We start from the raw sequence: 27155 nt of genomic DNA on the forward strand, positions 1-27155 counted from the left end.
GCTTCTCTGCTGATGGCGATGACAGCAGTGATGACAGAAGTGACCACACTCCCTGCATTTGGTGACACTCTGGCAGGCTGGTCATCCAGGTGGCCTCTATCTTCACATGCCTCCCCAAGACTCTGCTTTCCTCCTTCCTGCCTTCGAGCTCCTCTTTCTCCTTGCCCACTCTGTCTTTTCCCCGTCTTGGTTTCTCCTCTTTCCTTGCAGAGAGAAAGACATGTTCATTGAACCTCATCGTTTTCATTTCCAGCTCCCAAGGAACGTGCTTCTCTAAATGCTGCCTTTATTTCAGCATTTTCCAAAGAATGTTCTGAAGACCTGGTCCCACGGCATATGTAGCCCTGCAAACTCTGTCACCCTCTGAGAAACCTCAAGGCATATCATCTCTTTAGAGGCCCTGAGAATTCCCACGGTGGACAACTCTGTTTGAGGACTTGTAGCACAGTGGCTCCTAGTGAGCCATTTTGTCACATAGTGTCAGTGAACACTTCTCGGAGCACACTCTGGGATATCCTGTTCTGGCCATCCTTGTTTTCATTTTGGTCCCTTTTGGACTTCCTCCTTTACCACTCAAGAACACCCAAGGGGACACCTCACTCTTTGTTCCCTAGTGCTGTGGTGTGGCTGTAGTTTGTCCTTTAGAAGTTCATGTGCTGGAGGCCTGGTCCTTGATGTGTCAGGGCTGGGAGATGTGGCGCCCCTGAGAGGCAGGTAAGGAAGTAAGAACCAAGGAGGGGGACGGTAGATGCCCTGTCCCAGGAACACAAGCTCTAGATAGGGAGCCTGGAACTTGCACCTCTGTGAGCTCTTACCTCTAGTGGGAGGTGGTCACGTCATGGAAGGTGTGTCCTTGTCAGATGACCACCGAACGTAGGTATATTTAAGTCACTCAACACTACCTCTTAGCCTCCCCACCCCATGTCTTCCCTCCTCCTTTTTGATTCCCAGGTCCTTACCCATTCCTCCCTACCTGCAACCATGACAGATGTGATTAATCATCATCTGTGGCCCTGTTAAATAAAATCTGGTGGTGGCCTAGGTTTCTCCTTCGTTTCCCAATCCTGAAAGCCTCTACCAGCTGATCAGAGTTGGCATGTAAAATAAGGCTAACAGGTTCAGATTTTTGAAGTGTTTTTCTGAAGAATCCTTCCCATTTCGCCTCTTCTTCCAAGGCAGAGCTAATTCCCTTAGCCACTGCCAGGTCTCAGATATTCTTTCCAGGTTTGGCCATGGGCCCAAACTCTCTGGCAACTCTGTGGCATCTGGTAAAAACAGCTCCCTACACAAGGTCTTCAGGGACCCAAATTTAAACGTACCAGCCTCTAAGTTCTCTAAGCTCTTCTCCTCTCCTCAGGGGCAGGCCCTCAGGCCTCCCTCTGCCTCTTTCCTCCCCTCTTTGAAGTCCAGGGCCTTGCCTCAGGAATGCCTCTCCATGGCTGTCAGAAGCTGACTTCCTGCTCCTCCTCTCGGGCTGTCCTGAAGATAGGCCTGTGCGTGCACAGGGTTGATCAGTTATTATCACAGGGAAACTGGGACATGGCAGTCCCCTTAACCGGGAGAACTCAGAGAGGTGCAAGTTCCAGGCTCCCTATCTAGAGCTTGTGTTCCTGGGACAGGGCATCTACCGTCCCCCTCCTTGGTTCTTACTTCCTTAGTGAAGGAAGCGCTGACCCCTCTCTCCCTGAGGTTGAAGAGCAGAGCAACAAGAGCTTCTTCCTTTTTCTTTCTCCCTCCTATTTCTCATTCATTCAACAAGTAGTTACTGAGTTCCCGCCTCAGGACAGGACGAGTGGGTAAGCCACAGTCCCTGTCCTCAACCGTCTCATGGTCTGGTAGAGGAGACAGGCACACCACAAGATTACAAAATGTGGTGCAGCTTGCAAGGGTAGAGTGGACATCAGCAGAGCGCCACCGGGGCCACTTGTGGAGACTTCCCTGAGGAGGAGGAGGAGCCTGAATGTCTTTAAGGCATCACCAACAATTTACTGGGGAAGTAGGCAGGAAAGGACATTCCAGGCAGAGTGTCTGCATGAACCACAGTCCAGAGGCAAGATGGGCTCAGTGTTGGGTTGGGGACAGCGGAGGGTAGAGAGTAATCCGGAAGCAGCTCAGCGTGACAGAGGCATGGCATGGGGACCCACAGGTGTCCCGGGAAGCTTGGACCTTAACCTTTTGGTAGTGGGTTCTAACAAGTGGCTTTAAGCAGAAAAGACACTCAGAGTTGGGGGGGGGGGGTCTTTTTAAGACAAATTTTTATTTTATTTTTATTTTTTAGTTGTAGATGGACACAATGCCTTTATTTTTATGTATTTATTTTTATGTGGTGCTGAGGATCGAACCCAGCGCCTCACCCATGCTAGGCAAGCGCTCTACCACTGAGCCACAACCCCAGCCCTAAGGCTAATTTTAAGAATTGTCACATAATGGTACATATTAGTGGGGTACGGTGTGATATTTCAGTACATGTGTACTATGTATAATGAACAGATCATGCTAATTGGTATATTCATCACCTCAAACATTTACTATTTCTTGATGTTGAGAAGATTCAAAACCCTATTTGCCATTCTGAAATAAACAATTACCTGTTGTCAACCACAGTCACCCTCCTGTGCTGTAGAACCTTAGAAGTTATCTCTTATACAACTGCACACCTGTCCCCGCTGGCCTTCCCCTCGCCCGCTCCCCGCAGCTGTGGTGTAAATCATTCAGTCCAATTCCATAAACAAGTGGCTTGCATTCTCCAAACCTATAATGTAGTGACAAATAAAAAGGCAGTGGGTGGGGCTGACCAAGAATGAACAACAGGGGCTAGGGCTGGGGCTCAATGGCAGAGCACTTACCTGGCACATGTGAGGCGCTGGGTTCGATTCTCAGCACCACATAAAAATAAATCAACAAAGAAAGGTATTTGTCCATCTATGACTTAAAAAAAAAAAAGAATGAACAACAATATTGGGATAATGAGGGAAGGTGAATGGACAACTTATTGGTTGATGTTATCAATGTTACTTTTCTTAGGTGAGATCATGGCATTGTGATGATATAGGAAGATGTGTGTGTGTTTTGTTGTTGTTGTTGTTTTTAGGATGTCCTTGATTTATTTTTAATTAATGAATGTATTTATTTTTGGTACCAGGGACTGAACCCAGAGATGCTTTACCACTGAGCCACATCCCCAGCCCTTTTTATTTTTATTTAGAGACAGGACTAATGTCTCTCACTAATTTTCTTAGGGCCTTGCTAAGTTGCTGACATTGGCCTTGAACTTGAGATCCTCCTGCCTCAGCCTCCCAAGAAGCTGGGATTACAGGTGGGTGCCACTGTGCCCAACAGGATATTTTACTCTAAAGGGAGATCTGCTGAAGTATTTAGGGGTGAAGTGTTGTGATGTCTTCAACTGCAAGTACATACGACAGATTAGCAATTGATGAATGTGCTGCAGAGCACGTGGTGGGTGCTTATCTCAACTTGTCAATACACTCAAAATGTTTCAAATGAAACTAAGAAAAGGAAAATCAAGCCAGAAGTCAAGCTGAATGTGTGTTTGAAATAAAAATAATAAAAATGAAAATAATAAAAAGTCGATAATTATTTTTTTGATATAATTATCAAGCAACAACAACAACAAAGGTACTGAGACAGTTATGCCACTGATTACTTGGGGAAGAGGAGGGTGGGGAGGACCTCTGGGTGGGAAGGCCAGGCTGGAGGTTCCTGTAGAGTCAGTGTTGTTCCTGTGCAGTCAGTAAGTGGGAACAGAAGACAAGGGGGCAAGAAGGTGGATTCAAACAGCCCTCAGAGGCGGAGCTGGCGGTGGGATCAGGAGGTACGTTGCAAGGTCCCCAGGGAGCACTGAGTGGCTTCTGTGTGTGGGGGGGTCATTTCCCTGGTGAACATACACGGTTCTCAGTTCTCGACCTAAAGGAGTCGGCTGTACCTTCCTCTCTCTAGTCCATAAATATTTTTGAGGACCGATACTGCCAGGCACCTGTCTAGATGTTAGCAATTTGTCAATAAAAACAAAAACAAATTTCCTGCCTCGGGGAGCTTATAATGTATCATTTGGAGGGCGAACCATAAACCATAACAAAGAGGCAGAATGGCAGATGGCAATAATTGCCGAGGAGTTGATATGGGTGTGTGTGTGGATATATATCAAGCCACTTGAATATCCCAGGAGAACATTCCAGATATAGGGAATGGCTAGTAGAAAGGCTGAGGTGAAGTCTGTCTGGCAAGGAAGCCAGTGATCATGGAGATCTCGTGGGAGGACATTGAGGGACTCAGCTCTGACCCCGAGACAGACAGGCAGGCCTCAGAGGGTTTGGAACAGAGGCTCTGACTCATAGTTTCACAGGCTGACTGTGTTTTTTGTTTATGAAATCAACTGGAGGGAAACAGCCATGGCATAAGACAGTCAAAGAGTCCAAGGATGGTGGTCAGCCAGGGTCAGGACCTGAAGGTGGTGAAAATGGTGGATATATTCTGCAGGAAGAACAGACAGCATTTATTACCAGTCCACATGTGGGGTAGGGAAGCAAGTGGGGTCAAGGATAGCACCAAGTTTATTTTTTGCTGGAACAATTAGTTCCGTTAACTGGTTTGGGAGAGCTGGTTAAGGTGCCTGGTTGGGGGAGGCCTCATGAGCTCAGATTGGGACACATGGACACCTTCAAGTGGATATGCTAAGTGACCGGTAAGACTTAGGAGTCTGGAATCCACATGGGGACAGAAACGTGGGAGTTGTTGGCTTAGAAATGGTATTTAAAGCTGTGAAACAGGAGGAGATTTCCTCAGAAGAGAGTTCTCAGTAAAGGCCTGTATGCTGAGGTGTTCTGAGGCTCAGGAGGTAGGAGCAAAGGAGACAGATGGCAAAAGAGACTGAGAGTGAGCTTCAGAAAGGCAATCGGTATACGGGGTAAAAATGGGAGTTCATAACCCACTTGAATCAAATGTATGAAATATGATGTCAAGAGCTTTGTAATGTTTTGAACAACTAATAATAAAAATTAAAAAAAATACAAAACCCTAAAAAAAAAAAAAGAAAGAAAGAAAGAAAGGCAGAGGAAACACGGGGTGTGGTGGCACCTACTTGTGATCCCAGCGGCTCAGGAGGCTGAGGCAAAAGGATCACAAGTTCAAGGCCAACCTCAGCAACTTCCCAAGACCTTATCAAAGCAAAACTTATAAAAAGGGCTAGGGATTTGGCTTAGCGTAAAGTTCCTGGTCCCCAAAACAAAATGCCCCCCATCATTCCCTCTAGCTGTCCATGCCTGACTCCCTGTCAGTGTTCTGTCTCTTCTGAACTTGGCTCCTCTGCTACTGATACCGTTGGTTATAGGTGACGAGTTCTGCTTCTTCACATGTTTAAGTTTGAACATTAGAGAAGCACGGTGAAGCAAGCATATAAAGCAGGGCTTATTTAAAAATGGGTGACAGACTTCTCCTGGGAGGGAGAAGGGGCCATAGCTGGCATCCTGGTATCCCAAGAAGTGGGGGTGTTCTGCCCTTTTTCTAAGTCCTAGGCTTCCTTTGTTCTCCTGGCCTCTTCCCCTAGGAATGCTGCACAGTGGGGTGGCCAACAGGTGGCCAACAGGTGGGCTGAAGGGGGACGGGCAGGATGGAGCAGCCCAAGACACATTAATTAACAACCTAATAGCTCCATGTAGGGAAGGCAATTCCTGGGACAAGGTACCTTAGCCACAGGTTGGAGCAGGGGCAGGTTCTTGATAAGGGTGGAGGAAGGGCTCTGAAAGAATTAACATTTCAGTCCTTCAGGGGACAGTCTCCAACTTGTGGGACTCACTCAAAATTGGCCTCCTTGATCCAACCTGACTCGATTTACCTATCTATACTGACTGCCTAATTCTGACTTCAGAAGTACCAAAAAACACAAATTCACAGCAGCTTAAAAATGCATGGGTTTATTCTTCTCATATATCTGGAGGATGTGAGTATGGAAGGCATTGATTCTCCGTTTGATGTCAGGGCTGGCTGCTCTCTGCAGCTCTTGCCCTCTCCCTCATAGTTACAAGATGGCTGCCTAGCTCCAGCATTTGTGGGCCCAGGCAAGGCAGGAAGAAGGAGGAATCGCCCCTTCATCCAGAAAGCAAAAGCATCCCCAGTGTCCCGGCAGATTTTTACTTTAGTTCATCTGAGGATCTACATAATGTGGCTACTCCTAGCTGCAAAGGAGGTGAGTGAAGTCTGTATTTAGGTTTTTCTGCCTCTTGTGGAAATGGGCAAGGGAAAGAGGATGGGCACCTACCAAGAATGAGAAATGCTGAAATGATTCAGCTGCAGTCCCTGCTCTCAAGGGGCCAGCCTTCTCACAAGGAAGTACAGGCCTGAATGGAGTGGTTTGGATCAGTTCAGGAGAGACCGGAAGCCTTCCTGACCCCCCACCCCCACCCTCTCCTCAGCGAATGCCCTGGACTCACACTGCCAGGTCACCTCAGCATATGCTGCTGTCATCCTGGGTCCTTCACCCAAGTGTGGACTCCCTAGGGACTGGCCTCTGAATCTGTGGGCCTGGTGTATTAGTAGAGTCTCAATAAATACCTGTTGACTGAATGTATGAATAAATAGGTGAAAGGAAATACCTAATTTCCTTCCTCTTCTGGGCTGGGCACTTAATCCCTCTCAGCATTTTCATCAATTAACTTCATATTTACATTCTCTCAGCAAAATCTCTAACTCTTCCGAGAAAATAGCCCTGGTTCCTCACCTCCTCCAGCCACACCCTACGTGCCTTCAGGGGATTAATGCACTGCTTAGGTTGAGGCTTTCTTAATCCAACCATTACCCAATCATTTCATATCTATTCCTCCTTTCTTCCTTCCCTCCTTTCTTTTTGTACCAGGGTTGGAATCCAGGGCACTTAACCACTGAGCCACATCGCCAGCCCTTTTTATTTTTTTGAGACAGGGCCTCACTAAGAGGCTGAGGCTGGCTCTGAACTTGCAATCCTCCTGCCTCAGCCTCCTGAGCTGCTGGAGATACCTTTACACTTCCTTGCATTTTTTTCACACACTGAGCTTTTGGGGGACAACTCATATCTAAACCATAAGAAAGTGGAATTGCTATGTAACATGTGGTAGTTCTAGTTTTAATTTTTTGAGAAACTTCCATACTGTTTTCTAAAATCATTATACCAAGTGTTCCCTTTTCTCTACATGCTCCCTTTTTAACTTTTTGATTATTTTTTTCCTTCTTTGTGATGCTGGAGATTGAACCCAGGGCCTTGCATATAACAGGCAACTGCTCTACCACTGAGCTACATCCCCAGCCATTGATTTTTGATAACAGTCATTCTATCAGGTGTGAAGTGGTATCTCGTGGTTTTGATTTGTGTGTCTCTGGTGATTTGTGATGTTGAGCATCTTTTCATATATACCTATTGGTCATTCGTATGTCTTCTTTTGAGAAGTTTCAGGACCTTTGCCCATTATTAAAATCAGGTTATTTATCAGGTGCAGTAGCACACACTTGTAATCTCAGCTCTGGAGGCTGAGGCAGGAGGATCACAAGTTCAAGGCCAGACTCAGCAATTTAGTGAGATTGTAAGCAACCTATGAGACCCTGTCTCAAAATAAAGAATAAAAGTGGCTGTGGATGTGGCTCAGTGTTTAAGCGCCCTTGGGTTCAATTCCTGGTACAAAGAAAAAAAAATCCGGTTATTTGGCTCTTTTTGCTATGGAGTTACATGAGTTCCTTGTATATTTTGCAATCTTAATTTCTTATTGGATATATGGTTTGCAAACATCTTCTCCCATTAAATTTTATATCTTATATTTAAATGCTTGATCCGTTTTGTGTCTACTGTAAGAAAAAGATCTAGTCTTACCTTTTTTTGCCATCAGACTTCCAGTTTTCCCAATCTCATTTATTGAAGAAACTATTTTCTCCCCATGGTGTTTTTTGGTACCTTTGTGGAAAATTAGTTGGCCATGTATGCCTGGGTTTATTTGTAGGATCTCCGTTCTGCTCCACTGATCTCCATGTCTGTTTTTATGCCGGTATCCTACTGCGTTGATTATACGGCTTTGTAATATTATTAGAAATCAGTAATATTTCTATTACTGTGAAAAATGGTGTTGAATTTTGAGAGAGGTTGCATTGACGCTGCAGGGTGTTTTGGGTGGTACTGTACAGACGTTTCAACAACATTTGGCCGGCCTTTGGTTTTGGGGATTGGCTTATTTCACTTAGCACGATAGTCTCTAGTTCTATCCATTTACTGGCAAAGGAAATAGGAGCTTTTAATACTGAATTATCTGGCCCCTGTAAATATACATATAGACACATATACATATATGAATACCAGCTTGACCCAGCACATATGCTTGTAAGGGCTCCTGCTGGCAAGAAACCGAACCTCTATTCAAAGAAGTTTAAGGAAAAATGGGGAATTGATTGGCTCTGGTCGGTGGGATGCCCAGGGAGGGGCTCATCTCCAGGACTCAGAGTTTGCCTTCCCCTGACTGTGTCTTCTTTCTACCCCGTGGTCCAGATGGTTACCTTCAGGGAGCTGGAGGGGGAGCCACGTGGCCAAAGGCCATTGGAAGCTTATATCCTCCCCCAAAGTTGGACAAACACATGTCACTGAAATCATAAAAGTACCTGAAACCTGATCTCAGAAAAACCTTAAGTAATGTGCTGTGTTGATCTGATTCTTTCCCAGGATATAGAAGGGAATGAAAAGGGCCACTCTCAAGGCACCTGGAGTTTCTGGGTGTGCAGGATGCATCCAGGGAAAATAAAAGTGAAACTGTAGCTGGTTGTTTAAAATTCTTATCTAATGATTCAATTTCATTTTTTTTCATTGAAAGTGCCCTGCTCCCCTGTGCTTGTCTAAATACCCGTTGCTTCTCCAAATGAACATCTAAGATATTGTAATAACTACATAGATAGATAAATTATAAACTGGGAAAACCAGGAAGCAGAGTAACCAGTGTCTCCGAGAACAGAGAGTTTGTTAACTTTCTCGACTTCCGAGCACAAATAAAATATTCCAAAATATAGTGAAAATTTATGACTATAGTGCAAAGTGATGATAGCAGAAGACAGGACAGGGTTGGTACATTAGATCAAAAAGACCCCTCGCATGATTCCACCTAGCTCCTCTGCTTTGCTGGCCCAGAAGGCTAATGCAGCTTCTTGGAGAAGGTTAAAAAACCATAAAGATGGGGCTGGGGATGTGGCTCAAGCGGTAGCATGCTTGCCTGGCATGCGTGCGGCCCGGGTTCGATCCTCAGCACCACATACAAAACAAAGATGTTGTATCCGCCGATAACTAAAAAATAAATATTAAAATTAAAAAAAAAAAAAAAAACCATAAAGACAAAAGACCTCTTCCGGGCCCTTTGCAAGGCTTATTCCACCAGATTAGCCACTTTTGAAGAGGTAGGCTGAACATTTAAGAAATATCTATTTTCTTTCCCTAATTCTAGATTCAGAACAGTAAAGGATGATGCCACACTTCACTCCATGTCTGGCTTTTAGAGAAGACATTGTCCTTAACCCTTGCTGGTGACTTTTGAGTTGCTTCCCTTTTAAACATAACTTTATTCTTCAATCCACAGGTTACAGTCTCACCCACGTGGATACCCATGGCTCTGTTACGAAAAAGTAAGATGATCGCTTTAAAAAAATTTTGTTGTTGTTGTTGTCGTTGTAGATGGACAGAGTGCTTTTATTTGATTTGATTTTTTATTTTTATGTGGTGCTAAGGATCCAATCCAGTGCCTCACGCATGCTAGGCAAGCGCTCTGCCATTGAGCTACAGCCCCAGCCCAGATGATCGCTTTTGATACTAATGATCAGAGGAAGATATTTAGCTGGAGTGTTTTGATGTTGAGACTTGGCTAGCTTTTGTTCTCTTCTCTCTTTTGAATCTGCTTTGATTCCTGTGGAAGGTTGTTAAGTGTTTTGGCCAGAAGTGGACCTATAATGAGCGGGGTCATGTATTTTTATAAAACCTGCAAATACAACTTCTCTTCTCATTCTAAATAAATATTCAGTTGGGCATGCACCTCAAAGTCCCAGCTTCTCAAGAGGTTGAGGCAGGAGGATACCTTGAATCCATGAGTTTGAGACCAGCCTCAACATAGTGGGACCCTGTCTCAAAAATAATACCAATAAAAATAAACAAATATTCATGTTCATGTATAATTTAGTATTTGTAATTTTGCATTTTTGTTCTTAAAGGGTCACCTCAAATCTTCAAGTGTATTCAAATCCAGACAAACCCCCGAGTTTAGACAAGTTGACGTGTGAATTTTGGGGAGGAACACACTAACCTAATCTTGTCACTCTCAGGGTAGAGTTGCCTGGTTTAGTAAATGAAAACACAGGTCATCCAGTTAAACTTGAACTTCAGATAAAAAAGGAATAATGTTTTAGTGTATGTATATCCCAAATGTTGCATGGGACACTCTTTACAAAAAAAAAAAAAAAAAAATTCCTTTTTTTTTTTTTGTAATCTGGCAAATGTATTCATTGATAACAGCCATAGTTAGAAGGAATAGATGGTCGAAGATACTGGGCCACCTCTCCAAACCTGTGCAAATGAATATGGTCAGCTGAGAAACAGTAGAACTTTGCCCCTTATCTTCTGCTTTCCTATAGTTGTTTTAAACTGAGCCTCATGTCTGGTTGTCCCTGGCTGAATCTTATGACCCAGAGAGAAGTGGGATCATTGAGCCTCAGAAAGTGGTTTTTGAAGGAATTGGGAAAGACTGTCCAACTCCTTTTGTTAACAAATATGAAGACAAATGTCTTGGAGCCAGAAAATAAATCAATATGAGGCCAATAAATTAAGTATCTTGATGCAAAATAATAATACATAATAATTATAAAATCTTTATTGTGCCTGTATTGCCTCTGTTAGCTCTCAAAACCAGATTGTGAGATAATTATTATTACAATCCCTACTTAGCAGACAAGTACATAGAGGCTCAGAAAGGTTAGGTAATATGTCTGAGGTCACACAGCCAGGAGGTGGGGAAAAAGGTTTGAGTCTGACTTCAAATCCCCTCCCTTTCCTTTCTGCCAACTTTCCCCATACTTCAGGGGTTTGTGTACCACAATGTCAATGCACTACCTTCTTAATTTTTTCAACATCTGTGTTCTTTCTGTCCTATGCATTTCTTAGTATTTTCTTTAAGTTGACTCACATTTAAAATTTAAAAGTGTACTTTATAATAGAAAGTTTTTATTCTTATAGTGAGTTGAAAAAAGTTTTATACTGTTATCAAATAAAGAAGGTGATTGTAAAAAATATATTCAATTAGAAGAATGTCATTTAGCCCTGGGAGTAGCTTTAGTTGTCCTCCTGCACATGGAATCAAACTGACTTTTCACACCGTGATTCAATGTTGCTCAATGCTATGGACATGAATCTTCTCCGTCATTTCATGCATAATCAGTGGCATGTGTTCTATACTCAAGAAAATGCTGGAGCTGGGCCAGGTGGCATGTGCCCCTGATTCCAGTAACTTGGGAGGCAAAGGCTGGAGGATCACAGGTTCCAGGCCAGCCTTAGCAACTTAGCAAGACCCTAAGCAATTTAGTGAGGCCCTGTCTCAAAATAAAAAATAAAAAGAGGGGCTGGGATTGTGGCTCAGGGGCAAGTGCTTGCCTAGCATGTGTTAGGCACTAGGTTCGATTCTCAGCACCACATATATATAAATAAAGGTCCATCAACAGCTAGTAAAATATTTTTTAAAATAAAGTAAAAAGGGTGGCGAATGTAGCTTCGTGGTAAAGCACCCCTGGGTTCAATCCCCAGTACACCCCTCCCTGCAAAAAAAAAAAAACAACAACAACAACAAACAAACCACGGTCCTATACTGCTCCACTTAGTAGGTCCCAAGAGCAAACATTGCAAATGGTATGGAATCTGTCCTGGGGACTTAGAACTGGAAGAAGTATTGAAGGCTTCTAACATTTTACCCGGGGTAAGAATTTTCTGTACAACATCCTTGACCAGTAGTTGAATTAATTGAAAAGCTGCTGTGTTAGAAGAGCTAAGCACAAGTACTTACAATCAGTCCTGGCACACAATAAGCATTATATAAATGTTGGCTACTATTTGAAACAAAATATTTGTGCAGGGAAAGTGGCTCCAGAGGCAGCACCCTGTAGTGATTAAGTCCCTGACCTCTGCCAGCAGACTGTCTGCGCTAGTGCTGGGTCTTCCTTACATGGCTTCTGTGTGACCCTGACAACTGTGTGCCAGGCCAGCTCTTTACCTCTGTGCCAGTTGTTTTAAGAAAGGTCCCAGGCCCCCTGAGTCTGTCCTGGAGGGCTTCTGCTCACGCTGCCATTCTGAGCCTCTCCACCTGATTTCAGCTGGCTGGGTTGGACTCTGACGTGGTGTCATTGTCATTTCAGTTAATCAAGTGCTGCTGTTCCTCCTGATTGTGACCCTATGTGGGATTCTGTACAAGAAAGTTCATAAGGGAACCATGGTCAAGGCTGAAGCAGGTAAGCAGGCGTGCAATCCGCCCAGACTGATGCGGTTTGAGATGTCCCTTGAGGTCCTTTCAGTAGTTGGGTTTAGGGACATGTGATAACTTGGCCAGCTTCTAAGGACTTGAGTGTGGAATATCCACCCAAGGCCAGCTACTCACTGTGTCGTAGAATGATCAGCGCTGTTCCGATGGTGGCACATGTAAGATTCACATGGAGGGCTTGTTAAAACGCACCACTGGGCCCCGCCAAGAGGCTTAGAACGGCAGCTCTGAAGGGGCCTGAGAATTTGTGTTTCTGATGGGCTTCCTCCCGGTTGCTGCTGCTGCTGCTCTTGATTGATTCTTGGGCCACTCTTGGAGTGGGCCGCTCTGCATCCCATCCCTTTGCAGTCTCTCACCTGTGGAAGTTGCCCTTCCTTTCCTCTCTCTGCTGATCCATTTCCATTAGTGCCCAAACAGCCTCATGACTCTCAGGTCCCGCTCCAGCTGCCATGAGAGCCCCGTATCCCTGCTCTGGGGTGGACTTCGTGAGATGGTATTCCACAACCCCAAACACCCACAGAATCATCACCAAGAAGCACTGTTTGTGTTTTCTGTATTTCCAATTAATTTACATTTTATATTAGGCAAATAAACACACTCATTTATGGAAAACACACAAGAGAAAAAACAAAAAAATTACCTGCAACTCCATCAGTCAAAGATAAATGCAGTTAGTGTTCTAGTGTGTGACATCCATTCATGCCACATTTGTTTTTTTTTTTTTTTTTAAAGGCAGACATTTAGGGACTAGAGACACACCAGTGAACAAAACAGTGTTTCTGTTCCCAGAGAGTGGCCATCTCTTTCTGGCTATTTTTAAATTAAAAATTACTTTAAAATAATTTAAAACATGCAAAATCTGGTCCAAGTGAGCATCGAGAGCATCTGGAAAGAGAATGGCTTCCACACCAAGATGTCCATGTGGCTGTTCATGGGGTATTTTTCATAGTGGCCCCAAATTGGAAATGGTCTACAGGTGGCCCCTCTGGAGAGTGGATAAAGGGGACGTGGTCTCCGCATAGCAGAGAGCATTTTCAAAGCTGGAAAGGAACAAATTACAGATACAAGCTAAAATATGGACGAGCCTCAAAAACATTGTGAAAGAAGACAGACCCAGAAGCCCACACTTTGCATGATCCCACGTTTATGAAATTTCTAGAAAAGGCAGGTGGACGGCAAATTTCTAGAAAGCAGATGGGTGTTGCCTAGAGTGGGTCTTGGGAGTGGGTGGGAGGCACACAGGCTCAGCAGAATCTCCCCTAGGGCTGGAGGTGTTCCACAGCTGGATGGAGGTGATCATCGCACAGATTCACAGTTTTGCTAACAATCCTTGAACTGCACACTATTTACGATGGGTAAATTTTAAGGCCTCTGTATTGATTCGCTCAGGCTGCCACAACAAAACACCACGGGGTGCGGGGGGGGGGTAGATGGCCAAAAGAATAGACCTTTATTTTCCCACAGTTCTAGAGGATGGGAATCCAAGATCAAGGTGCCAGCAGGTGGGTTTCTCCTGAGACCTCTCTCCCAGGCTTGCAGAAAGTCACCTTCAAGGAGCCTAGGTCTAAATACAGTCACATCTCAAGTTACTGGGGGTCAGGACATTAACATAAGAGCTTTGTGGGGACATGATTAGCCCATCACAGCGTCTAAAGTATACCTCCAAAAATTGTTTTAGAAGAGAGAGAAAGGAAGTCAGCAAGGTCAGATGCCCTCCGAGCTTCTGGTTCTTTCTTCCTTACATTTCACTCCCTGCTGGAACCAGGGCACTCCCTCAGCTCATCCTCTGGGTACGTCTTAGAACAGCTGTTCAAACAACTGTACGGAAATGCATGTCCTGACTGATTAATCAGTTGCGTACAATAAACAAAGTGTTGGGACCACAAGAGTGGATCTAATATCACATTTGATTCCATTCACTGTTAAAAAAGAATCTATCATTAAAACACAGTTCAAGAGAATGTAGTGTTGACGTGGCAAGATGGCCATGGTATGTTACATGGGAAAAGCCAGTTGCAGAGGGTATAAAAAGTAGGATTCCATTGTGGTTTTAAAATAATACATGTCTGTAGTAATGAATTCTTGAGAACTTACACAAAGGAGGGCTTTGGGCACACACCACACTGGGGGCTGAGATCTACCTCTCCGATGGGAGTAGAGAGATCTGCAAAATCATCACAATTTACCAGATCCTCTTCCATTTGGACTGGAAGTTTTTAAAGAAGTATAATTTTTGTAATTCAAAGAATGTTAATTCAAAGAACCAGTGTTATAAGTCAACATCTAGAGTCCCTGTGACGTCACATGCTGAAGGAAAGCAAGACACCCACGTTCCGCATTCTGTCCAGGTAATTTCCTTGTGATTTAGCATGCTGATCACCTGAGCCTCACTCCCATCTTATTTGGGCCAGACAAGTTGATCTTTTTGGCAAAAAACCAATACTTTCTGATTGTGAGTTTTAGCACTGGGACAGCTGACGTTTCACTTCTAGAAATAAGCATGGTTTGCTAAGAGAGATTTGTGGGAATGGACTAATTTCCAGACCCTTCTATCATGGTTATGTTTTCTAGTTGCTCTGGGCAGCCAGTGGATTCACAGTGCCAACTCTGAAGGGGTTGGCTGAAGCACCAGTTTGTTGATACCATGGATCTAAATAGTGTAGCAGGCAATTCCCAAAGAAGCCACAAAGGAGGACACAAGCACTGAAGAACTTCAGAGTAGACAAGCCTTCCTGACAGGTCTCCAGTGTGCCTTCAGCTTTTGTTCTGAAGGAGACACTTTGGGGCAGCTAACAGGTTTGGGGGGCTTAAATTGGCCCAGCTTCTCTGGCAGTGGCAGTGTGATGCCCTCTCTTTCTTCCTCCTATTTCCTGCTGCCGGCTGCCTGCTGAAGGCCTCTGCCTGAGCCTGGCAGCCAGGCTCTGCCCCCGCTTTTCAACCCTTCCCTCTCTCTGCCCTAGGAATAGCCTGCAAACCATTCCTTAAGAGCCCTGTTCTCTAGGGCCAATCCATCCATTCAGTTCAGTTCAGCAAACTTTCCTTAAGCATTTCCAAGGTTTGAGACTCGGCGGGGATAATATGATGAGTTCACAGTCTAGTAGAGGAAACAGACACAAAGACTTGTCAAGTGCAATGGGGTAGGTGCAGTAATAGAGATGCCTAATAAACTCATCCATCTGTCTATCCATCCAAAGTTTACTGAGGCTCTACCATGTGCTAGTCATTGGGATAGATGCAGAGGACCCAGAGATAAACAAGACAAGATCTCACTGCGTCAGTGTACTGAGCACAGGCTATGAGTCGGATTGAGAAAAGTTATAAGAAGTAAAATAAACAGGGCTGGGGCTGGGGCTCAGTGGTAGAGCGCTTGCCTTGCATGTGTGAGGCACTGGGTTGGATCCCCTGCACCATATAAAAATTTTAAAAAATTAAAAAAAAGAAAGAAAGAAAATAAATAAAAACAAAGGACACAAAAATAGGTAAAAAGTGGGGCCTGGTGGATTGGTCAGCCAGATGGGTCTGACCTCTAATAGAGCAAGACTCAAGGACTTTATTTTATATGCATCAAAGGGATTTACTGTGAGAAAAACTTCTTCAAGGTAAACAAAAGTGAAGTCAAGGAGGAACAGGCTAATTGGGGCTTATCTACTTGCCCATATCTTTTGTCTCTCTGGGCCTCAAGGCTATTGAGCATGTCCATCTTTCTTCCACCCCAAGGCAGCAAGCATCTGAATTCAAAGATACCATAAATTGCATGCCAGGCCTGGAATCTGCCCCATTAACACCAAATGGGCATTTCTCTCAGCACCATCACACCAAAAGATTCCCAGAAGCAGCGTCTCCAATGTCCACGGCCATGGAGTTCAAAGCAATGATTTATTCGCCACTCCTGACAAGACACCTCCTCTGCCCTCAGAGAGCTCCTATATAATAGAAGAGAAAGGAAGGGTGTGCAACCAATTGTTAGATCCAATTATAAGCAAGGGCGCATCAGGGACCTATCCAAGGGTGTACTGTCTGTAGGGCACAGTTACATGCTCCCAGAGTATCTGATGTCTATCCTGCTTCTGAAATTAATCTGCAGGAGCTAGCCATGCAGGAAAGAATGGGAAAAGCATCCTAGATAGGAAATGCAGCCCTCTGAAAGGCAGACCTGAGAGTTGCACATGGTTACTAGAATTAACTTAAATGAACATTATCAGCACTTGATCACATCGAGCTGCAAGGGAGTCTGGGGAAACACTCTCAGTGGTTGGCTTTGTGGTAACTACAGCTGAAACCACCTGTCCTAAGTGAAAGAGAGACTAGATCTTGGAGAACAATGAGCTGTCTCTCCCGTATTGTGCTGTCTTCCCCCAGGACGGTGGAACACTAGTTAAACTGCTCTACCGTGAAATTCCTTCATGTTCCAAGGGCTGGTTTTGATGTTTCCAGATGATGACGCTGAGACTGCGGAGGACGTGGAAGAGGAAATCCCCGTGGTGATCTGTGCGGCAGCCGGGAGGATGGGCGCCACCATGGCTGCCATCAACAGCATCTACAGCAACACTGACGCCAACATCATGTTCTACGTGGTCGGGCTCCGCAACACTCTGACTCGAATACGGTGCTCTGTGCAGTGTCTTTGGAGCATTTGTTCTACTTTCGTTTACTCTTTGTTTTCTTTCCTTAAGTGAATTTCATTTCCTTTTTGGATTGACATATGTCCTTAGAATTAACGAGGGGATGCCCTAAGGTTTACCTGGTGAGCTGACAGGTGTGTTGTCTCCGTGAGGAAAGGTCAGCAAAGCCTTGTGGATCTGGGAGGCAACCCAGTCTGCACCAGCGGGCTGTCTGGGGACTAAAGAACCCAGTCCTTCCATCGCTTAGGTGAAAATCTTTCTTTCACCGTGGTTTCTCTTTCCTTTGCTTTCTTTCTTTTATTTTTTATTTTTGGTGCTGGGGATTTAGCCCAGAGGTGCTTAACCACTGAGCCACATCCCCAGACCTTTTATATTTTGAGATGGGGTCTTGCTGTTGCTTAGGGCCTCACTAAGTTGCTGTGGCTGGCTTTGAACTTGCCATCCTCCTGCCTCAGACTCCTGAGTCACTGCCCATTTGGTGTGCTTTCTTAACCTCAGAGAATATTAACATATATTAATAATTAACATTAATATTAACATAACTGCTTCAATATAGTTCCAAGTCATCACTAATTATTTATGGGAGTATGTGTATATGTGTATGTATATGTGTGTATATATATATATATATATATATATACACACACACACACATACACACACGTGCGTGCACGTGTGTGTGTGTGTGCATGTGTATATGTGGGTATGGTATATTTTATGTGTGTGTGTATGTATATATTTTGAGGGGCTGAGGATTGAACCCTCATGCATGCTAAACATATCTCTACCACTAATTCACATCTCCAGCCTTATAATTTTTGAACTACAAACATATACTTTTTATAATTTTACATAATTTTGAACTGATTTTTTTTCTTATCCTTTACCCTACTAAAAATAAATTGGAGTTAGAACTGGTGGAATCTGGGCTGGGGATATAGCTCAGTTGGTACAGTGCTTGCCTCACATGCATAAGACCCTGGGTTCAATCCCCAACACCACACACACACACACACACACACACACACACACAGAACTGGTGGAATCCACCTTAACTCTGCTACTTGGTCATCAAGTGGCATCTCACTATGGTTTAATCTGATGTCTCCTTATACCTGGTTGAGAAATAAGGAAAGTGGTTAAGAAGTTTCCTCACACATTTCTCAGCCATTTGGAAGTTCGTTCCAACTATCTTTCCTATTTTTCTGTTGTGTTGTTTATCTTTTTCTTATGGACAGGACTGATTTTTATGGTTCACATTTTGCATATCTAAATTTTGTTCAGGTTCAATTTTGTTCAAGTTTAATTTGCTGATCAATTTTTATTTAAAAAATATTTATTTTTCTGTTTACTTATTTTTGCAGTACTGGGGATTGAACTGAGGGGCACGCTACCACTCAGCTACCTCCCTAGCACTTTTAATTTGAGCCAGGGTCTCACCAAGTTGCTGAGGGTATGGCTTAAATGCTGAGGCTGGCCTCAAACTTGTGATCCTCTTGCCTTAGCCTCCTGAGTAGCCAGAATTACAGGTGTGTACCACCATGCCTGGCTCTTGTCAATTTTAAACCAAGAACAAATGCTGTCCTATGTGACTTTCATTCCGAAAAGTTTTCTATGGAGATTATTTCTACAAAAGAATCTCATTATGAATTGAATAAAAGACAGAAATTCTATAAGATTGAGAAAATGCAAGGGGATAGAGTGAGGAGAGGAGGGGGACAAGAAGGGGGGCAGATGGAGAAGACTGAGAGTCATTGATAAAGGTAAATTCATATCATCCTTGGAGTCAAACCGTAGGATAAAAATGATGCGCCAGGTGCAGCGATGCACATTTGTATTACCAGTGGCTCTGGAGGCTGAAGCAGGAGGATCTCGAGTTCAAAACCAGCCTCAGCAACTTAAAGAGGCCCTGAGCAACTCAGTGAGACCCTGTCTTTAAATAAAATACAAAAAAGGACTGGGGTTGTGGCTCACTACTTAAGCACCCCTAGATTCAACCCCTGGTGCCAAATAAACCCCACAAAAACCTGAGGCAAGCCAGATGCAGTAGTGCATGCCTGTAATCCCAGGGATTCCAGAGATTGAGGTAGGAGGATCACAAGTTTGAGACTAGTCTCAGCAATTTTGTGAGAAATAAAATGGGCTGTAGCTCAGTGGCAAAGTGCCCTTGGTTCAATTCCTGGTATTGCAAAACAAAAACAAAACCCCAAAATTACTTGATCACCCTGGACATGGTGGAGCACACCTGTGCACCTGTGGCCCAAGCTGCTCAGGAGACTGAGGCAGGAGCATCACTTGAGTCCAGGGGTTCAAGACAAGCCTGGGCAACACAGCAAGACCCTGTGTCCCAAAAGAGAGACAAAGCTGAAGGTTCAGATTGTCCTACTTCATACCATTTTGGAACAGTTAACACTTTGGGTAAAGATAGTTCTGGCAACTGCAGATGACACTTCATGAGGAAGAATGAATATTTCTATTCTTTCAGGTTCCTGAAAATTTCCCTCAGGGGAGATATTGGTTATTACTATTTTGCTTCATTTCCTTTGCAGAAAGTTATGTAATTGAAAAGAAAAAAAAAAAAAAAAAAAGGAAAGAAAAGATGTGAAGCCAGACCAGATGGGGAAAAAATCCAAAGGCTTTCTAAACTAAACTTCATTCAGTTTATACACAGTTTAAACTTTCTTAGGAGGCAATAGGCAAATTGAGGAAAGATTTGAAATGTGTGCTAGAGGGTTTTTGTTGTTTCTTTAGAAAATGGATCGAACATTCTAAACTGAGAGAAATAAACTTTAAAATCGTCGAATTCAACCCTGTGGTCCTCAAGGGGAAGATCAGACCAGACTCATCGAGGCCTGAGTTGCTCCAGCCTGTGAGTAGGAATCGCGCATACTGGGGACAGTCCTGGGTGAGACCTTTGTTCAATACAGAGCTGTAGTCACTGAGATGCACACAGGATAGTTTCAGGGCCTCCCTGTGTTAGAGCTCCACTAAATGCTGCCTATTTGTAGTTCATAAATCACCTGCTCCAGGAAGGATTTAAGAGTTACTACATAAACATAATGAAGCTAATGAAGAGAAATGAGGCATTAAAACAATGTCAGCTGCATTTTTGTGTGTGAGTATGTCTATGGGGTAAGAGCTGCAGGTGGGGGGAGGCGGGGAGCAGTAAGGCCAGGAAAATTCTCCCCAGCCATCGGCTGTATAGGAACTGTGCTTCTGCATTACGTTTAGATCAGGGTATCCCACAGCTAAGGATCAGCTAAGATCATATTTTCAGGAGACACCAGCATTTTCCATAGTGCTGGAAATTAATAAAGTTAATTAATAATAATAATAAATTTTAGTTTGAGAGTGCTTATAAAAGGCTCTCTCCTGTATGAAGTGGGGGGGGGGGGTTGATGGCAGGTGTACAGACACTGCAACCACCTTCTACATGTGATGGTTACTTAAGTTCATCCCTGCAAATTTACTAAGTTCTGCTACTAGGTTCTATGTCCACAGTAGGATCTGTCCCCAGTTCCACATCGTTACTGTTGGAGTGTGAGCTGAGTTGGGATGATTACTGGTGCTGTCACTAGTGAAGCTTTTAAACTCCCACCAACCCAGCCTTCTTTAACATTTTTTTCCTGGACCAAAGTCTAAAAGGTTGGGCTGGGACTGTAGCTCAGAGTTAGAGCGCTTGCTTAGCATGCATGAGGCACTGGGTTGGATCCTTAGCACCACATAAAAATAAACAAATAAAATAAAGGTATTCTGTCCATCTACAACTATAAAAAATTAAAAAAAAAAGACTAACAGGTTGAGCTTGCTGATGGAATGATACCTGTGCATGTGTGTCTGTAAGGCCGATTTAGTTGAGAGTTATCAAAATGACTGAATGTAGAGGAAGGCAGGCAATTTGTGTCCTGGAAGATTGACTAGGGATCCTTAGTGACTTCCATTACAGCAGTTCAGAGAAAGTGGCAACGGCCTTGGCGACAGGGATTTGGATCTAGGAGAGTCTGGTCTGCCAGCTCTGGCTTCAACCCTGGAGCCCAGATCAGAGAGTGGGACGACCCAGTGAGGCATCCTAGTTGCCTGTTTCTTTTTCTGCTCCAGATGTAGAGCTAGCCAAGGCCACGGGCAAAGCCAACTCTCCAGTGCCCCAGAAGACACGAGCCGCGAGCCTCTTCCTCACTATTGTTTCTCTCGTTTCAACAGCTGAACTTTGTGCGATTTTATCTCCCTCTGCTCATCCACCAACACGAGAAGGTCATCTACTTAGACGATGATGTGATTGTACAAGGTGTGCTCACTGGCTGCCCAGAACACTTGAGAGGAGCCGCCGATAAGTAGAACGACTCTCCTCCTTCTCCATGTAGCTAGTTACCCTCTTGATTTTGCATGTGCATTAAAGTTGTGAGGACAGCAGTGTTGACATCTTGCCACTCTGATTATTGAGTCTGTGGTAAATACCTTGTTGGCCTTTCCTGTCTCTGCTTCCCTAAAATGCACAGAAAAAAGGTCTCACTGATGACGTTCTTAGGAAGTAACTAAGTGGGGGTTGAATGTTATGCTCTGTCCCTTAAACATACAAACAGGATAAGATAAATATATAATAAAAGTTATGTAGATCTATATCTATCTTATCCTGTTTGTATGTTTGTGTGTGTGTATACACACACACACACATTTTTTTGGGGGGGGGTACTGGTGATTGAATCCAGGGGTGTTTATCCCCCGCCTTTTTATTTTGAGATGGGGTCTTCCAAAGTTAAGGGCCTTGCTAAGTTCTTGAAGTTGGCTTTGAACTTGTGATCCTCCTGCCTCAACCTTCCCAGACATTGGGATTACAAGCGTGTGCCCTCAGTCAGGTAGGATAAGCATTGGGGTGGTAACTGTATACAGAAAGAGACTTGACCAATGCCAATCCAAACTTATCAAGTGGCTTTCTAAATAAGCATTATTCTTATTAAGCAAATAGTGAAGCCACTTGGAATCTGGGATCCTGTACTCTTCCCCATGGCATATTCAGGAACTGTTTTAAGTTCTCTTTGCAGCCCTTAGACACGTGCTATAATGCTTTACTTGCTGGCATTTCCCACATCCAGGTGATATCCAAGAACTGTATGATACCACCTTGGCCCTGGGCCACGCGGCAGCTTTCTCAGATGACTGCGATCTGCCCTCTGCTCAGGACATCGACAGACTTGTGGGGCTGCAGGTGAGCACCCTGTCTTGGAAGTCCTGCCTTCCCCCTTCTGCTCTGGCCCTCTCTCCTCCCCCTGACTGGAACCTTCATCATGAAAGACCTGACAGCCAGTTAGGACTCCAGGAGGCAGGTTCTGTCCCATGGATCCAAGTCCCAGGTCCACCTTCACCAACTCCAAACGAGTTACTTGAACCCGGCCAAGTCCCGCTTTCCTACACGCCACTGATCAACTATTTTGTTGTTTTTTTGTGAGTTGTGATGAAATAATGTGATGTCCACTGTCCAGCATGCAGTACGTGCACAGCAAGGACAGCTGTGGAGATGCTCGTCACCACGCTCTGTGAGAGGCGGCGTCTCTGGTGCAGGAGCCTTGCTGCAACTTTGGTTCTGTTTTCGGAGTTTGCCTTTTGCTTCCTTCTTCCAGTAGAGGAGACTATTGACTTTGAGAGTAATGGCCTCCTTACGGGTTGAAATCAAGAAGTCTGAACCTATACATAATGCTAAAGCAACAACAGGGTTTTGAAATGCGAAGTGTTGTGGAGAGTTGAATGCTGTTTTTCAAAAAGAATTCTAGCAAATAATTTTGTGTGTGACCTTTAAGCCCCAGCTTTGTCAGAATCTTGATTCTGTCACTTGGCAGCTTCTGACTGGGGCACCACACGTGGCTCATTGCTCCTCCCATTGGTTAAGGAGAGGAAACAGTAGTACTTCCTGTGTAGAGCTGTTGTGAGGAAACAATGAGTGAACACACGTAAAATCATTCTGGGCGGCTGGGGTAATGTGAACCAAGTTCTCAGAGCAGCGCCTGCCTGTAGAAGTGCTCAGGTATCTCCACAACTCCTGTGAAAGAGCACCTTGGGCTAGGTTATGGGAGTCCCTGGGTGAAAGAATGGGTGCCATCTCCTACTCCATTCACTCAGCAACTTATTGGGTGCTTGTGAACTGTCTTGACACTGTTTTAGGTCCTGGTGACACAATAAACAAACTTGCCTGCCTTTGTGTAGCTTTCACTCAGGTGGGAGGAGACCGGCAACAAGTGAAATGTTTCACAGAGGAACAGGGTAGAGGTGGGGTGGTTTTAAACTGTGTGATCAGGGAAGGCTCCACTGAGATGATGTCATTTGAACTTACATCTGACTTGAGAGAAGTATCTATGTGGTTATTGGGGGGGGGGGAACCTTCCAGGAATAGCAGCACATGCAAATATCCTGAGGCAAAGGTGTATCTGCTGTATTAAAGGTGGTCAGTGTGACAGAAGGCTCAAGAGGGAAAGTCACAAGTTGGAGAGGTAACCAAGGCCAGATGGTGTAGGATGTAGTAAGGCCACATTAGAAACTCTGGCTGTGTGTGTGTGTGTGGGAGGGTACTGGGGATCAAACTCAGGGCCTCACACATGCTAGGCAAGTGCTCTACCACTGAGCTACACACACCCCCAGCTCTGACTGTTCCTCTGAGACAGGAAGCCACTGCAGAGGCTTTGAGATGAGTGAGAAGGGTTAACAGGGTGAAAGTAGGGACACTGATTAGGAGGAACTTAGAGAAATCCAGTGAAGAATATTCATGGCCAGGAATGGGAAGGTAGCAACATGAGAAGGGGGCAGCTTCTGGATATATCTTGATGGGACCAATAGTTTGCTGATAGATTTGGATGAGAAGATAATCAGGAGTTGGGGGTGATCTAAGTGGAAGTATGTGCTCCAGTGACTGGAAGGATAAAGGTGCCACTGGGAGGCAGGTTTGGGATAGGATTGGGATCCCTCACTAAACATCCCAAAGGTTAACCTTGAGTTGTCCACTGTGGAAGTTGGGAGGCCAGAGGTAAGTCAGGGCTGTCAGGCAGGTGGTATTCAGGGACACACTGGATGGGGCTTGTATATGGAGTCGGAGGGAACGGTACAGGTGCTGGGACTGTGGCTTGGGGCAATCAGCAATCAGGTTAGAAAATGAAGGGAAACCAGCCAGGGAAAGTCAGATGTGGTCAGTAACACTGGAGGACACCAGGAGACAACGTATAATGGCTTTGCTTTCTAGAAACAAGATTACTTGGTCGAAAGCATGCGTGTTCTGTTCCTCTGTAGAATACATACATGGGCTACCTGGACTACCGGAAGAAGACCATCAAGGACCTTGGCATCAGCCCTAGCACTTGCTCTTTCAATCCTGGCGTGATCGTTGCCAACATGACGGAGTGGAAGCACCAGCGAATCACCAAGCAGCTGGAGAAGTGGATGCAAAAAAATGTGGAGTATGTGCCACCCTGCCCACCACCCTTCCTGTGCCTGCGGAGAATGAGTCAGTTAATTTTCTATGCATGCTCGGGGGTTAGAAGTATTTCATGGGCATCGTAGGGCAGATTTCTTACAGAGGCACTGTTGACAAAGAAAAGGGCAGAGATAAAACTCTTTCTTCAAATTATATAAATTAGAAGAATCCAATCTTGTGGAGAAAGGAGTCCCTCATACATTTTCCTAATAAGTTTAGGAACATGACTTGAATCTCATCCACTGACAAATCTTATTTTGGTTTCTCCTCCTGACAGGACTTGTTTTTAGGATTATTTTATAAAGCTAACATTGCTTTCTAAGGTTGACTTTTATAATTTACAACTTTTTATTATTAAGTTTTAAAACAGAGAAGGAGCCAAATGTTCCCTTGTATCCCATTTCTTAGGGAAAACCTCTACAGCAGCTCCCTGGGAGGAGGAGTGGCTACCTCACCAATGTTGATTGTGTTTCACGGGAAATACTCCACAATCAACCCTTTGTGGCACATAAGACATCTGGGTGAGTATTTTAGAAAAACATTGTAAAACCAGGTGCAGTCGTCCACACCTGTAATCCCAGCTACTTTGGAGGCTAAGGATCACCAGCCTCAGCAACTTAGCAAGACCCTGTCTCAAAATAAAAAGACCCTGTAGCTCAGAGTGCTCACTGAGCTTGCAGCAGGCCCTGGTTTCAATCCCCAGTGCCACAAAAAAAGACTGTGGTGACTGTGGAAGCTGAGTGCCAGTCTCTTCTCAAGGATTCCATGCAGACTGCATATATGTCATTATTAGAATCCTCCCTGACTTTCCTGAGCATATGCAGATACATGAGAGCAATGCAGGGGAGTTAAGGTAACCATCGACCCATCTGATGTTATTTATAATAATGCTGGGTTCACAGGTCAAACATGCATATTTCCATGTGCAGAAAAATGTCCTCAAATAGATCTATCAGCTATGCAGAGCTTCGATACATAAAGTTGTGATTTCTGAATAGAAACTATGAATTACATTTTGTAGAAGATGCAACTTATTCATAAGTAGGCAGAGACTTAATCTTCCCAAGGAAAAGAAGTCTCTTTTCTTGGTAAGATTCTGGAATCAGGCAGGGTTGGCAAAGTCAATCTACACAGTGATTATCTGAAAAAGGATCTGGTTTTCGGGGGCTGTGGGTGCAGAAGGCAATGCTAACAGTATGGGTAATAATAAGTTTGGATCTAAACCAAGTCTTAAGACTTGTAAAATTAATAAAACTTGTGGGAGGTCCTAGATTCAATGCCTGGCACCACAAAAATATGTAAATAATTTATATAACATATTCGTCTGGAAGCACTTTATCACCTAAACTGCATGCCCCTCAGCCCTTCAGTCTTCAGTCATGGTGCAGAGAAGATGCTTTACTTAGTAGATACTTCATCTGTATGTGCCTCTTCCTGGATGAGCAGCTCCTGTGTGTGGACTCCAGAAGCTGGTCATTATTCCAGCTGTGCTACAATACACTGAAATAACTAGCTCGTCTCCTGCAGCTGCCATCACACCTAAGTTTACAAATAATATAAGCCAGGCTTTGTTGTTAACATCATAAACCAGAATCACTGGCTACTCTCTCTACTCAATGGATTTTCATTTTATTAAAAAACAAACTGAATTCCTTTCATGGGAAAGAAATTTTAACATCACAGACAAATTTTTATTTTGTTTTGTTACTAGAGATTGAACCTGGGATGCTTTACCACTGAGCTACATCTCTAGCCCTTGTTATTTTTTATTTTGAGATGGCCTCAAACTTGCACTCTTCCTGCCTCAGCCTCCCAACTTGTTGGGATTACAGGTGTGCACCACTGCATCCAGCCCCACATAGGATATTTTGAAACATTATATTCGCATGATCTTAATATGCTTCAAGAGGAAGTATTCAAAAAATATTCTGAGCAATGGCAATATTAAGTTATCTTCATTGCATAATAACATGAACTTGTAATCAATTTTTAATGTAAAAATATTATTCTCTAACAAGCCTATCATTTTCCTCTAAAAACAATAAAGGCTGGAATCCAGATGCCAGATATTCAGAGCATTTTCTGCAGGAAGCTAAATTACTCCACTGGAATGGAAGACATAAACCCTGGGACTTCCCCAGTGTTCACAATGACTTATGGGAAAGCTGGTTTGTTCCTGACCCTGCAGGGATATTTAAACTCAATCACAATAGCTGATGTAACCTAATATTCAAAATACTCCCGGTGTAACAATGTGGATATCCCTTGGTAGCCTACTATAACTCTGTTGTTCTTTATGAACATATGTTTGATATGTATGATCCACAACGTAAGAAACAAAAACTACTGTGTGAAAATTGCATCTTAGACTACAGTGGCACTGACTGTCTTCTCTAAGTGGGAATTATAGAAGACCAGATTATGCTGGAAAGAAACCCATGTAAGTATCAGCAATTTGCTTAACACTAAATGACAATTATATCAACAAATTAAAATAATTTCTAAATGTATTTTTCACATGCAGGTATTTTTTTAATAGAGTGCCAATCTTATCTT

General features: G+C 43.9%; 1 protein-coding gene across 1 annotated transcript; it reads left to right on the top strand.

Moving 5' to 3' along the window:
• Window positions 1-3236: 3236 nt before the first annotated feature.
• Glt8d2 (glycosyltransferase 8 domain containing 2) lies at window positions 3237-27047 on the top strand. The gene is made up of 10 exons (XM_071609585.1): window positions 3237-3316; window positions 9591-9636; window positions 12403-12495; window positions 16959-17130; window positions 19898-20015; window positions 21347-21431; window positions 22237-22349; window positions 24416-24582; window positions 25008-25120; window positions 26647-27047. The coding sequence occupies exons 2-10, from the start codon at window positions 9618-9620 to the stop codon at window positions 26814-26816; spliced, it is 1050 nt and encodes a 349-aa protein (XP_071465686.1). The 5' UTR covers window positions 3237-3316; window positions 9591-9617; the 3' UTR covers window positions 26817-27047.
• The last annotated feature ends 108 nt before the right edge of the window (window positions 27048-27155 follow it).

This window comes from Marmota flaviventris, chromosome 3, assembly GCF_047511675.1.
Source record: "Marmota flaviventris isolate mMarFla1 chromosome 3, mMarFla1.hap1, whole genome shotgun sequence".
NCBI lineage: Eukaryota > Metazoa > Chordata > Mammalia > Rodentia > Sciuridae > Marmota > Marmota flaviventris.

Excerpts from the sequence above, each read along its gene's own strand:
- Glt8d2 (XM_071609585.1), top strand. Across the intron at positions 12,496-16,958 it reads CATGGTCAAGGCTGAAGCAG|ATGATGACGCTGAGACTGCG; the intron begins GTAAGCAGGCGT and ends TGATGTTTCCAG. Across the intron at positions 24,583-25,007 it reads TGGATGCAAAAAAATGTGGA|GGAAAACCTCTACAGCAGCT; the intron begins GTATGTGCCACC and ends CCCATTTCTTAG.